At 36.5% G+C, this 13,022-nt stretch overlaps 1 protein-coding gene across 2 annotated transcripts in view; it reads right to left on the bottom strand.

Annotated features, from left to right (window-relative positions):
- Positions 1-13,022, bottom strand: part of LOC150085480 (NAD(P) transhydrogenase, mitochondrial-like) — a 445,310-nt gene that overhangs the window by 160,125 nt on the left and 272,163 nt on the right. For both annotated transcript variants that reach the window (XM_090374063.1, XM_090374062.1), the window contains exon 10: positions 2,302-2,547. In XM_090374063.1, the coding sequence (XP_090230189.1) occupies positions 2,302-2,547 (246 nt within the window). The remainder of the gene's footprint in view (positions 1-2,301; positions 2,548-13,022) is intronic.

The raw sequence follows: 13,022 nt of genomic DNA, 5'->3' as shown, positions 1-13,022 counted from the left end.
TAATGCTAATAACAATGCTAATTCTTTCATTTTTATTAAATTATTTTAGGTATTGAAAGTTTTTATCAAATATGAGTCCCAAGAAATTTGTGTCCAGCACCGCTATTGGTATAGCACTTTTTTGAAGCCTCAACTCAGCTTCAGGATATGAAGATTCAGGTTCGTTTGCAACAAAAATTATGCAAACAGTCTTCTGCAGCGAAAATCTGAATCCATTAATACGGGCCCAGGAATTAAGGCAATCAATGGCTTGTTGCAGTTGTCTTTCAATAACCCTCATGTTGCATGACTAAGAATATATGATAAAGTTATCAACATAGAGAGTGCTGTTTACAGTTGGAGGAAGTTGTTCTGTGATGGAATTTACTTTGATGGCAAAAAGTGTCAAACGTAATACTTATCCTTGAAGTATCTCCTCCTCTTGGCAAAAGGGATGACAGGGTGAGGATGCTACATGAATTTAGAAACACTAATTGGCTAAAAAGTTTATAATAAAAACAGGGAGATTCTCTCTAAGACTGAGGCGATATAAGTCTTTTAAGATGCCAAATCTCCAAGTTGTGTCATGCACTTTCTCCATATCAAGGAATACAAAACAGCAAATGTTCATGTTTTAGGAAAGCATCCAGGAATAATGTTTCCCATCTAATTAGATGGTCCAAAGTGGACTAGTTCCTTCAGAAGCCACACTGCACTATGAAGAGGAGCCAATCTCGATCACTATATGTCTCCACTTTGCTCACATGAGCTCATACACTTATTGCCATTCGTTATGTTTAATAAGTTTAAAACGTTCAGAAGTCATTATTTTATCGTTATCAACTTCAAGTTTATCTGTTTTTGGTTTTTTAAGGTGAGTAATAATTTAAGAATTTAGAATTATGTCACAGTCAGGAAGACATGTTCTCTGCCATGCTACTGTGATTGGTTGTGTTGAACATACCTTGCGGCGAAAAAGATACTCGCCTTTTCGTGTTTCTGCAAATGTATTCAGGATCGGTCTGAAATGGTGAAATCAAAGAAAATTTATAAGTTTCCTCAGATACAAGAAATTACAAAGAATTCGAAGCATACTGGCTTACCTGCTTACGACATAAGGATTCATCGCATACTGGCTTACTTTCCAATGACAAAACACGCTCTACATTTCTTTAGGACAGCTACAGAAAACTTTAAATTTGCACACTAATGAGGGAACGAAATTTGAAAGAGAAATTCAGGTATGCATTAGCTTGAAGTCTGTGGTTGAGAATTTTTTAGAGAACAATAAAGATCCGGACTACCAGACTACAGTTGAAAATATGTTGGTGAAATTCAAGAAGTTGGGCCACAACATGATTGTCGAGGTAAATTTTTACACTTCCACATTTGGAAGTGTAAGTGAAGAACAGGGTGAGTGGTTTAAGCAGGACATTAAACAAATGGAGATGAGGTACCAGGGAGTTTAAATGTCAACATCAATGCTGATATTTGCTGGATACTGAAGAGGTACTACAATAGAAGCATCTGCAGGAAAATGAAACACTAATAATGAAGGTTTGACCGAGTTTATAGTGTACTTTTTAATATTCTGCCCTTTTCAGTATTATTTTATAGAGATGACAATGAATTGTCCGAAATTTTTCAGGAAAATATCAGGCAATGAAAACTGTGCTACCAAATGTGAAATTTTCGCGATAGGTACTGCTAGTTAATAATAAAAGCAGAGCTGTATCAGGCATTATTTACTGATACCCTGATCTTTAATGAAAGTATGGGATGTTTTTCAGCATGAATGCCATCAACAACAGGAACTGAATTAAATGTCCCATTAAGGCCAAAGACATCCCTTACTTTAATTAATTATTTCTTGAGTAAGAAATTAATCATCTGCAGTCTCATATACTATGAACCCACCTCCACCACCCACCCACCCACCCACCCACCCACACACACACACACACACACACATATATATATATAATATATATATATAATATATATATATATATATATATATATTTCAAAAATATATAATTTTCCGGTTTCAGTTTAAAAATTATTGAGTACAACAGATTAAACATTTATAAAATAAACAATAATAATAATAATAAAAGGAACCAGTTATAATAAACAAAGATGTAAATGAAGACGAGTGTTTTCAGAACTTCAGCTGGGCAGTTTGACAATGATTTCAAGACACCTACATCCTCATTTATTATACCCTCCCTACCAACACACCCATTTTATATCTGTATACTTTATTAATATATTCCATGTGATCAGTTTGTGCTTTAAAAAAAAAAAACACATTTGCTTTACCTTGTAACTTTCCGTATGCGACTAGTGAACCACTAAAAGTAACACCTCCAATATAGGTACCAAGAAATAATGCTGTCTTTATTGTACCAGCTGCAGGATCTGTAGCAAAGTGGGGGAAATCCACTATGTAAGTTGAAAAACACGTGAGAACAGCAGCCAAGCCAACTAAACTATGAAATGCAGCTACCAGTTGTGGAAGATCAGTAATTTCAATTTTCTTAGCAATATATAAGCCTAGAACACCACCTATTTAAAAAAAAAGAAAAAACAAGATTAAAGACATGTTGTGCATAACCAACAACACTAACACAACATAACACTACCCTCAAAAAAAAAAAAAAAACTATGGCCACCCTTGTTTCACAGTCCATCGGTCCTACCTGATAAACAGGCGGCTCAAACCAGTATATAAGGAAGGCACAGGAGCTATAAAAGTTAGTTGTTCTCATCATTACATACAGCTGAACTGAATGATTTTGACCTTACCCTTCATTTTTCTGGGAGAGAAACTTCTGAAATCTAGTTTCTGTCAGATTTGTTTTTGTTTATTGTGCTTACTCTCACATGCATCTCTTCATTTGCCTATTCGGATGTTATTCTAAGTTTATGTAATAAACACCTTTAGTTGCGAGGTCTTTATCTGTAGCCTATATTTTCATTTATGGCACAGATTTTTTTTTTTTTTTTTTTGTTTTTGGTGTGTCTAAAGAAATTCCCATGTCTTCAATTTCTTCAAAGGCCTCAATATTCTCTATGTCTTTTTGGCTATTTGTTTCTATGATAATCTCTTTATTATGTATAGGCTTCATGTTCTTAACCTTTACAGTTTTGAGATTTTGCCTTAGTGATTCTGTAATTTCTGTTTGTATGGTACTGCATGTTGCTGGCGTCACTAGCTTTTAGAAAATTACATTATTTGCTTTTGTATCTGTAACAGGTTTGGTAGGTCATATACTAGGAACAGAATTAGTAGTTTTTTGGGGGTTTTTTGCAGCCTCACTGTAATGCATGTCACATGGTTTTGTTAAGCTCTGCAAAAATTCTGTTTTCCATTTCTGCATTTTTTATAGTAAACTGTTTTCAACCATCTGTGAGGATCCTTTCCAGTATAATCCATAATTTTAATAAGTGGTTTCTGTTATCAAACGAGTAACTGCCTTTTCCTCTGTATGGTGTGCAGTGATGCTATGATTTCATTTAACAACACAGGCAAAGCTTGTCTGTGAATGGGGGGAATTTCCTGTGTTCACTACATTCATATGCTTGTTTTCAACCATGTTATCTGCTACTAATTTAATGACTTCAGCAACATTACCCCCATTTTGCAGGTTATTTTCAAATGCTCTTTTGCACTACAGCAGGCCCCTGTTATAACACGGTTCGCTTTACGCTGATTCGCTATAACGCTGTTCTTATATTATAACCAGTATCTGACTATAACGCTGTCACAGATCACTATAACGCTCTTTTACAGATTACATTTTTGACATATTTAACGAAATCGTTTCATTTGATGGAGTCGATAGCTTGAAAATGAATAGCAAAACAGCATTAAAACGTTTCCCACGCCGACTTGAGGAATTTTCCCACGCTCAGTGAAATTTTCTTGCACGCTAATTTAATTGCAGTACAGTGACTTGTTACGTAGTTCCGAGATCAACATTTTAAAAAATGATCAAGTATATTGCTTGTAATATTTGCGCTATATGCATTTTTCCGAAGTCTAGTCATCACTCAGTACAGTATTAGACATCGTGCGTAACGGAAAGTTTACTTGAACATTGTATCATAATTAATTCAACCAACGCGGTTATATTTTTGAAGAGCTAATAATGACCGACAGGAATGAAAAAGCAACGTCTGGGCGCAGTACGAAGACTATAAATGTAAGAAAAAGCCTGAATTTGAAAATTAAATTAGACGTTTTGAAGCCAATCGATTCCGGTCGTCAACGGCAAGGGGTTGTGTGCCATAATTTAGGACTTACAAGTTTAACTGTAAGAACAATTATAAAAAATTAATTTTATCAGCGGCAAAGATAGCTGTTCCACTGCAAGCAACTAGGACTAGGCCGGCTATTAGGATTGAAATGGAAAGACTAATTTTATTGAAGATAATATTCCAATGCAGAAGTCAGTTAAGTTAAATATTTAAAAAAAAAAGAGAGAGAGAGAAAGAGATTAGCCAATATGATGATCTGAAGAAAACTCGCCTAAAAAAAAAAAAAAAAAAAAAAAATGTGGAACCATTTAAAACTGGTAAGGGCTGGTAGAATATATTTAAAATCCAGGGAGAAGCCGCTAGTGCTGATCAAGGAGCCGAAACTTTCAAAAAAGAACTTGTTAAAATTATTGAAGAGGGGTATTATGTGTTATACTTCTCAACAAGTTTTTAACATAGGTGATGCAGGACTTATGTGGAAACGAATGCCTAAAAGAAGTTTCATATTGAAAGAAAAAAAAACATGCCAGGTTTCAAAGAGGCGAAGGATCGGTTGACTTTATTGTTGGGTTGTAACGCTGCGGGGAATTTAAAATTAATACCCCTTTTAGTTTATTTGGAAGAGGGCCAAAGTTCAACTCAAAATCCACACATTTTTCATGATTAAATTCATCCATTAAATTAAATCAATTAAATTCATTATTTTAATTGGAATTTTAAGTTTACTTTTGATACGCAAGTAGTTACCACATAATTATACGTATGTAATGCAGAATATTTTATATGTGCAAATATTTGAATATTAAATATTTTGACCGACATTTGTGCATCTTTTCATTACCGTTTATTGTTGATTAGGAAATATCCTATGGCACCGACCGCAGCTCACAAATACATATGTTACCTTATGGGAAAGCGGCGCTCGCTTAGCGCGGATTCACTTAGCGCTCTGTTTTTCCGGAACGAATGATCAGCGTTAAGCGGGGGTCACCTGTATATACTTTTGGTCGTGATTACTGTTTTCCTTCTTTGTGTAGATGAATTCAATATGGCAGCCACTAGAGTAAAAACAATGCTTTTGTTAGAGTTACAAAATTGAGTTTTTTAATCTAATCTACTATAACTTCACAAATTCACAGGATTTTAAATCTACAAAAGATGATATATAGTTTATGTGAGCCAATTTAAAGAATTTTCAAATAAGCACTTGGTAAACTGTGTCCATTTGAAATCATTACTGCTGGTACCGTAGACTTCACACTACGATAACTTTTTAAAATATTTATCGAAATTCAACCAAATTTTTTTTATATCCACTTACCTCCTTTTCTTCTTTGATCGCTGCAAATTTTGTCGCAATTTTTTACTTTTTCCAAATTTTTGAGACCAGTTTTAGAGAGCACTGGTCATCACAACCTTACACATCCAGGAAGGACTAAGGAGAGGAGACAGACAAACTGGTTTTTGTTTTGTTTTTTGTTTGGCTGATGCTGTATAAGTTTGTATCCTTGCATCATTTTAAAATCAATGAAACTGATTTTATGCTAATACAAAATTTTAAGCCACCAATATAGTAGCATAATATACCTATGTATACCTGAAATGCTCAATATTTTAGAATACAACCATATGCTATAAAATGCCAATCAAGTAAGGGAAAATCTAAAAACTCCATATATATTAAATTGCAAGATAGTTATATCTGCTGACGAGGCTACTAGGAGACGGTCGTGTTCAAAGCCGCTAAGTGGATTTTTCTTATTTATTGATTTGAAATTATTGTTTTTCTAAAACTTTTGATTTAAATTTAGTAGTATAACATTATTTTGTGATTTTCTGATTAATTTAGTGTATTTATTCTTTACTCGGCTTTGTAATTGCATAAAAGTATCGGTAAGGGTATCCACGTGTTTGCAACTCCGCTGAACAAGAAGTTCTTTAGCCATATTTAGCCACTTGATTGAATATTTTTTCCATCGAATTATTTCTGTAAGTAGCTTATAGACCTAGCAAGGATCATTAGTTTATTCTGAATTGAGACAGCGAGATTTAAAAGTTAATTAATAAAGTGTCCATAGATATAAAGTTCGTAAGTTCCCGCCTTTGTGATACGATAGTTATATACCGTACTAGATAGCGTTAGTTGAACTTCATTAGCAGTTAAATTGTACTTTTAAATAAATACATATAACGACTTAGATTACAAACGTAACATAATTAATTATATTTAACATAATTAATAACATAACATAATTAATTATAATTAATTAATAAATTAATAGAATCATGACTCAGACCAGAGCAGCAAAGCAAAAGGCTCAAGCTAATGGAAGTGCTGTGGCTCAGAGCAGAACTCAGGGGGGCAGTTGTCCTCTGACTCGCACACAGCTTATAAAATGCACTGTTTGCTTGATGTTTGCAGAGCAATCGGGTACGGGACATGATACTGCCATGGGGGATGTCTTTGTGTGTGCGCGCGATGCAAGGAGTGTATCGATATCAGGCAACAACTCAGCGTTCTTGTGGGCCTATATGAGAGCTTGAAGGACAGGGTGGATACCCTCGAAGAAACTAAATTGAGGGGCCCATCAAGCTCTCAGCTGCCCACATCAACACCAGAGCTTGCACTTGGGCATCACGTGACACAGAGGCAACCCCCAAGGCAGAATGCGCTGGTCCCGAAGGAACTAGTAGTTGTTGGTGACTCTATTGTCAAGGAAACGGGGAACATGCTTTGTAAAAAGGATAGGTGGAACAGGACCAGGGTATGTCTGCCAGGGGCAAAGGTGGATGATGTTGTAGAGCGAATATCATCTTTTAAGGGCACAAAAGGTGATATAGTTGTACACGTTGGCACTAATGATATTAAGAGTAGGAGACCGGCAGAATTATTTAACAAGTACAGGTCACTGTTGAACAAAAGCCGAGAATTAGGGTTGAATTTGAAAGTGTCTGCAATTCTGCCCAGACACGATAGGAGGGAGTATATGATGAGAGCCTTGTCGATCAATTCGGCCCTGGAAAGATTGTGCAAGGCTCAAGGGGTAGAATTTTTTTCAGCCTGGACTGTACTTGTTAACAGGAGAGATTGCTTCTACAGGGATGGGATACACTTAAATAGAAAGGGTGCAAGAATATTTGCTGATGCTATCGAGGCAGTGTTAGGTGGGTCGGAAAACTGCTAGCTTGGGGGGGGAGACAAAGACCAATAGATTGACAGTAGCCACTGGCAGAGGTGAAAGAGATTCCTGCACTGCTTCTATTAGAATGAGCAGAAGCCTGAAAAACAAGATGCATGATATTCCAGAGACTGCTGGAAGCCATTGTGGTACAAGTAAAGACATGGGTTGTGTTAGGGTAGCTAAGAATAGAAACAGGTGCAGGTATACTTGCGTGTACACCAATGCTAGGAGTTTAGTAAACAAATTTGATGAATTTGAGGTATTGCTCAAAACATCAAAGGCAGATATTGTTGGGATATCAGAGACGTGGTGTCACACAGATATAAGGGATGCGGAACTGAAATTTGGGGAGTACAATGTCTACATAAAGGATAGACAGGATAGGAAGGGGGGAGGGGTTATGCTATTAGTTAAGAAACACAAAAACCAAGGAAGGGAGGGTCGACATCGCTGGACAGTACAGTGTTGAGTCAGTTTGGTGTGACATAAGCATTGGGAGATCAAAATTGAGAGTAGGAGTGTGCTATAAGCCTAATGACTCTGATGAGTATAATAAGAAACTGTACAGGGAAATAGAGGGGGCCAGTAAATCAGAGAGTCTTATAATGGGAGATTTTAATTTCCCAGATATTGACTGGAATTTGGGGGCGGTTCACTCACACACTAGCAGGGCTTTTGTGGATTTATTGGATGATTGTTTTCTACATCAGCATGTTCGGGAGGCAACTAGAGGGAGTAATACTCTTGATTTGATTATCAGCAGTGATTCTTCATGCATTAAGAATCTGCAGATAAATGAACCACTAGGTGGCATTGATCACAGTGTGCTGAAGTGGGATTTACTCAAAGAGGTAACTACCATTAGGGGTAAAGGGAGGGTTATTGCTTCCGTAAAGGCGACTATGATGGACTGAGACAGTATTTAAATTCTATACAGTGGGACCAACTGATGATATTACCAACAGCAAATTCAAAATGGGAAGCATTCCAAGAACTTATCTTGGAAGCTACTAGGCTTTACATACCAACTAAGAAATATTGTTCAAGGTTTAGGCCAAAATGGATGTCAGATGAACTAATGAGGCATATGGCAGAGAAGAAAAATGCATGGGATACTTACAAATTAACACATGACACAGAAGCCTATGATAGATATAAGTTGATATGCAACCAAGTTACAAAGGAGGTTAGGCAGGCGAAGGCAGATTACGAGAAATCCTTGGCAAGGGATGCAAAGAAAAACAGAAAAGAGTTCTTTACTTATGTAAACTCTAGAAGGAAGGGGATGAATCAGATTGGTCCACTTGATATTGATGGGTCAACTGTTGATGATCCTGCTCAGGTAGCTAACAAACTAAATGAATATTTTGCATCGACATTCACACATGAGGAGTTATTCAGCGAGGGGAATGATAGAGGTGTATTCAACTCTAGCAGTAAGCTACAGAATCTTGAAATAACTGGGAGTAAAGTAGAGGAGAAATTGTTGAAGATAAACACAAGAAAGGCACCCGGGGTGGATGGGATCTATCCAGTTATATTAAAGGAGGCAGCAAAGGAAGTAAGCAAACCCTAAGCCATAATTATGAGAGCTTCCTTGGACTCAGGGGAGGTACCCATAGACTGGAAATGTGCAAATGTGACCCCAATTCACAAAGGAGGATCAAAGGCTGACACAAGTAATTATAGACCTGTGAGTTTAACTTCTGTTCTAGGAAAATTAATGGAGGCACTGGTTAAAGAAGCACTGCAGGATCATTTAGACAAGACTTCAGTTATAGCTCGGACACAGCATGGTTTTGTTAAGGGGAAGTCTTGCCTGACCAACTTGATTGGATACTACGATGCAGTCACAAAAGAACTGGATGCAGGGAATAGCTTTGATATTATATACTTGGATCTTAGAAAGGCTTTTGATACTGTTACACATGGAAGACTGCTACACAAATTGGAGCAGTGTGACATTGGAGGCAAATTGCTGCTATGGATAAAGGGGTGGTTGAAGGGGAGAAGACAGAGAGTGGTAATCAATGGACACTGCTCATCGTGGACTAATGTTATTAGTGGAGTCCCTCAGGGCTCAGTGTTGGGTCCATTATTGTTTTCTGTATTTATAAATGATATTGATGATGGTATATCAAGCTTAATGTCCAAGTTTGCAGACGATACAAAGGTTGGCAGGGTTGTCAAGGACCCTACTGACACTCTGCTGCTGCTGCAACAGGATCTGGAAAGGTTGAGCAGATGGGCTGAGAGGTGGCAAATGAAGTTTAACATTGGCAAATGTAAAGTACTACACTGACAGTGGTAGAGAATGAAGGGGACTTGGGGGTTGTTGTGCAGGCAGATTTGAAGTTCTCTGAGCAGTGCAGACGGGCTGCAAGAGTAGCTCATGGAGTATTGTCAATGATATACAGGAATTTTTCCAGCAGGGATAAGGAGGTGATTATTCCCTTGTATAAGGCAATGGTCAGGCCACACCTAGAGTACTGTATACAGGTCTGGAGACCTCATTTCAAGAAGGATGTAGAGCTGTTGGAACGAGTACAGAGAAGGGCAACAAGATTAGTGAATGGAACAAAGGGATGCTCTTACGAAGAAAGGCTTAAGTTTTGCAAATTACAGTGTCTGGAGACTAGGCACCAGCGAGGTGATCTGATAGAGGTGTATAAAGCCTTGAATGGTTTGAGCATGCTCAATGCTGATGGGATTCTTCCTCTAGCTCAGAATAATCACCTGAGAGGGCATAAATTCAAATTGAGGAAAGACAGATGTAGGATAGACGTGTGGAAATTTGCCTTTAGCCAGCGGGTGGTTGGTTGGTGGAAGAGACTTCCATCCGTTGTCGTGGAGGTTGATAGCCTAAATAAGTTTAAGGCTCAGCTGGACAGGTATTTTGAACGAACAGAGGGGTGAAGTGGAAGTGGTTTTTTTTTTTTTTTTTGGCTGATGCTGCATAAGCTTGCTTTCTTGCATCAAATGCCTCTACTAATGCTAATGCTAATATAGTAAACAGGAACAAAATCGGCTAAGGTAAAGAAAGCCAACATGAGAATGATGAGAAACGTCGGATAACTTATGTGATATATTGATTGACAGGTAGGCGTGGCAAACAATGAAATGATTGGTGGTGGACACGACAGATGACAAGCTACTGTGTAGTCATTGGTTGACATTATAATGTGTATTTATGAGTAAAGAACGGTGCATAATAGTTTTGTGATGAACGGCAAACAGGTAAACAGAGATGAATCTTTTAAAGATGGAAGAAATTTGTAAGGAAATAAAACGTTGGTTGATTTTTTGATGAAAACTAAATTAATAAAAGTTTCGTTCCATTTCATTATTAAATTTCATTTTATTAAATTAATAAAAGTTTCATTTTTATGTTCTTCATTATGTTTTTTTCTCATTATTAAAAGCAGATTTTTGGAGTTCATGAGTATTTTTACTATACTGTTGATTTAGGTTTGGTTATGAAAAAAAGGGAAAGGTTTCTTTATTTTTCGTTATATTTCATAACCTAACCTTAAACGTTAGGTTAGGAAATAATAGAAAAGGTTTCCTTATATTTCCTTACATTCATAAAAAAATAAAAAAAATTATTTTTTTATGAATGTATTTCTAAATATGACTGTGATTCTAAAGAAAAAAGGTTAGGTTACCCCCTCCACTTTGGGGGGTTCAAGCTCCCGTGGGATTCAAGTGGAGGTAACTGACCTTTTTTCACCATTATGGAAAGCATTCATTACAGCAAGTTACCAGTGCTTCTGAGTGCTACTAAAGTGATACTAAACCGATGTTATTGTGTGCTGTGTTGTGCTCGCGCACCAATCAGCACATCATTTGCCACACCTACCTGTCAATCAATATATCATTCTCGACTTTGCTCCAGACCGATAATACCTACCCCCTGTTTACCAAGGGAGCAGCATAGAGTGAGTGCCGTATTAGGAAACTAATTTTCCGAGTAAGTTATCTGACGTTTCTCGTCGTTCTCGTGTTGGCTTTCTTTACCTTTGCCAATTCTGACTGGCAAAACCACAAGTGATCCAAAAAGAAAGTACTTCTGAAATTTCACCTTAGAGCTCTTGTACAATTCTTTCTTTGATTACACCCAAGTTTAAGAATGTCCTGGAAATCAAGACACAGACATATTTCCAATCAAAACTGATTTGGTTAGTTCAAAATTACCAAAGCTTATTCTCTCTTACAATTTCATATGTGACAAGTTAGTTAGTTAGTTATTTGGTTTTTAGGAGCATTAGCAACTAAGGCCATATTGCTCCGGGATATGCAGTGGTCATTCCCTGACCTTTCCGCATCTTCCATATTTGGTGGTGATGGGCTCGAACCCGGTCTAATCAAGAAGCGTGTGCTACGCACTGCTGCTCCTGCCCACCTGGTTATGGAGGCGCCTCATATGTGACAAGCTTTTTCTGAATTTTAAAAGTAGAATGAGGCATTATATCTATCTACTTTCCCTTCACCACTGCAATATCATAACCAAAAATATTCACTATATTCCTGTTATAATGCAGATTCAATTAGGTTGTTGAACACTGTTAAAGATGGCGTGCCTTGTCCTGGCCTTGAGAATTTTTAGCACATGCAATCCAGGAAAGTTCTTATGGTAAAATTCCTCATATAATTTTATTGGCAAAATATTTGTGCAAATTTCAGTGATTTTTGATCGCTAGTTTAAAATTTGCAGTTTTATCATTCCAACCACATAAATCTGTTTATTTTTTCAATCAGGCAAGTAGTTCAAAAGTTCCATTAAAATTAATATTCTTGTGTTGTTATCTTTAGTCATCTGTTTACTAGTATACAAGTAATCATTTATTTGACCATCAGATTTTTTGGGATTAAAAAAAGAGTGTATGGCAACCACCTGATTTACAGGCATTCAATGCCATAAATAAAAATTTTTGATATCTCGTATTTGAATTAGGAACTTAGAAGTTTGATCTTGTGAACATTTGTACAACTTCAGTAACTGCACAGTACATTAATATTTGAAAATAAAATGAATGAAAACAAACTTCTTTCAACCTTATGCATTTTATTTCTATTTTATAGACATGCACAATAGAGTGCAGTATTGTAGAGTTTTGTAATATTAGTGTTGTTACTACAAATATTTTCTAGAATTTCTTGTCAGTCTAAGCATTCTAATAGGCATAAAAATTCACAAAGTCAAATCACAATAATAATATATTTCAAGTATTTATTCAGTTTATTTAACAATGTATTTACAATCATTTTAACATGTAGCCAGGAGACAAGGGCTCTGTTTGTCATCACTGTGCAGGCTCTGTCTAGCATAGAAAATTCTTCCAATATTTATTTTGTAGTACCCAATAAATATCAGAAGGATTAAAATTAAAATTTCAGCAGAAAATGCTGCTGCAAAAAGACTTATACAAATTGTACAAATGTTCTAAAATATGCAGTTCAGCTCTAGTGCTGGTGAACAGAAGGTTTTTGCACCTGGGTCAACAGTAATCATAAATTAAATTATCAACTGGGGTGCAGGATAGCACCCTGACTGCTGAGGATAAAAGAACCTTGAAGCAGCAACACAATCTAATAGGG

This window comes from Mastigoproctus giganteus, chromosome 5, assembly GCF_048544385.1.
Source record: "Mastigoproctus giganteus isolate SK-2022 chromosome 5, ASM4854438v1, whole genome shotgun sequence".
Taxonomy (NCBI): domain Eukaryota; kingdom Metazoa; phylum Arthropoda; class Arachnida; order Uropygi; family Thelyphonidae; genus Mastigoproctus; species Mastigoproctus giganteus.
The sequence above is the reverse complement of the archived record's forward strand: the minus strand, read 5'-3'. Positions and strand labels throughout refer to the sequence as shown.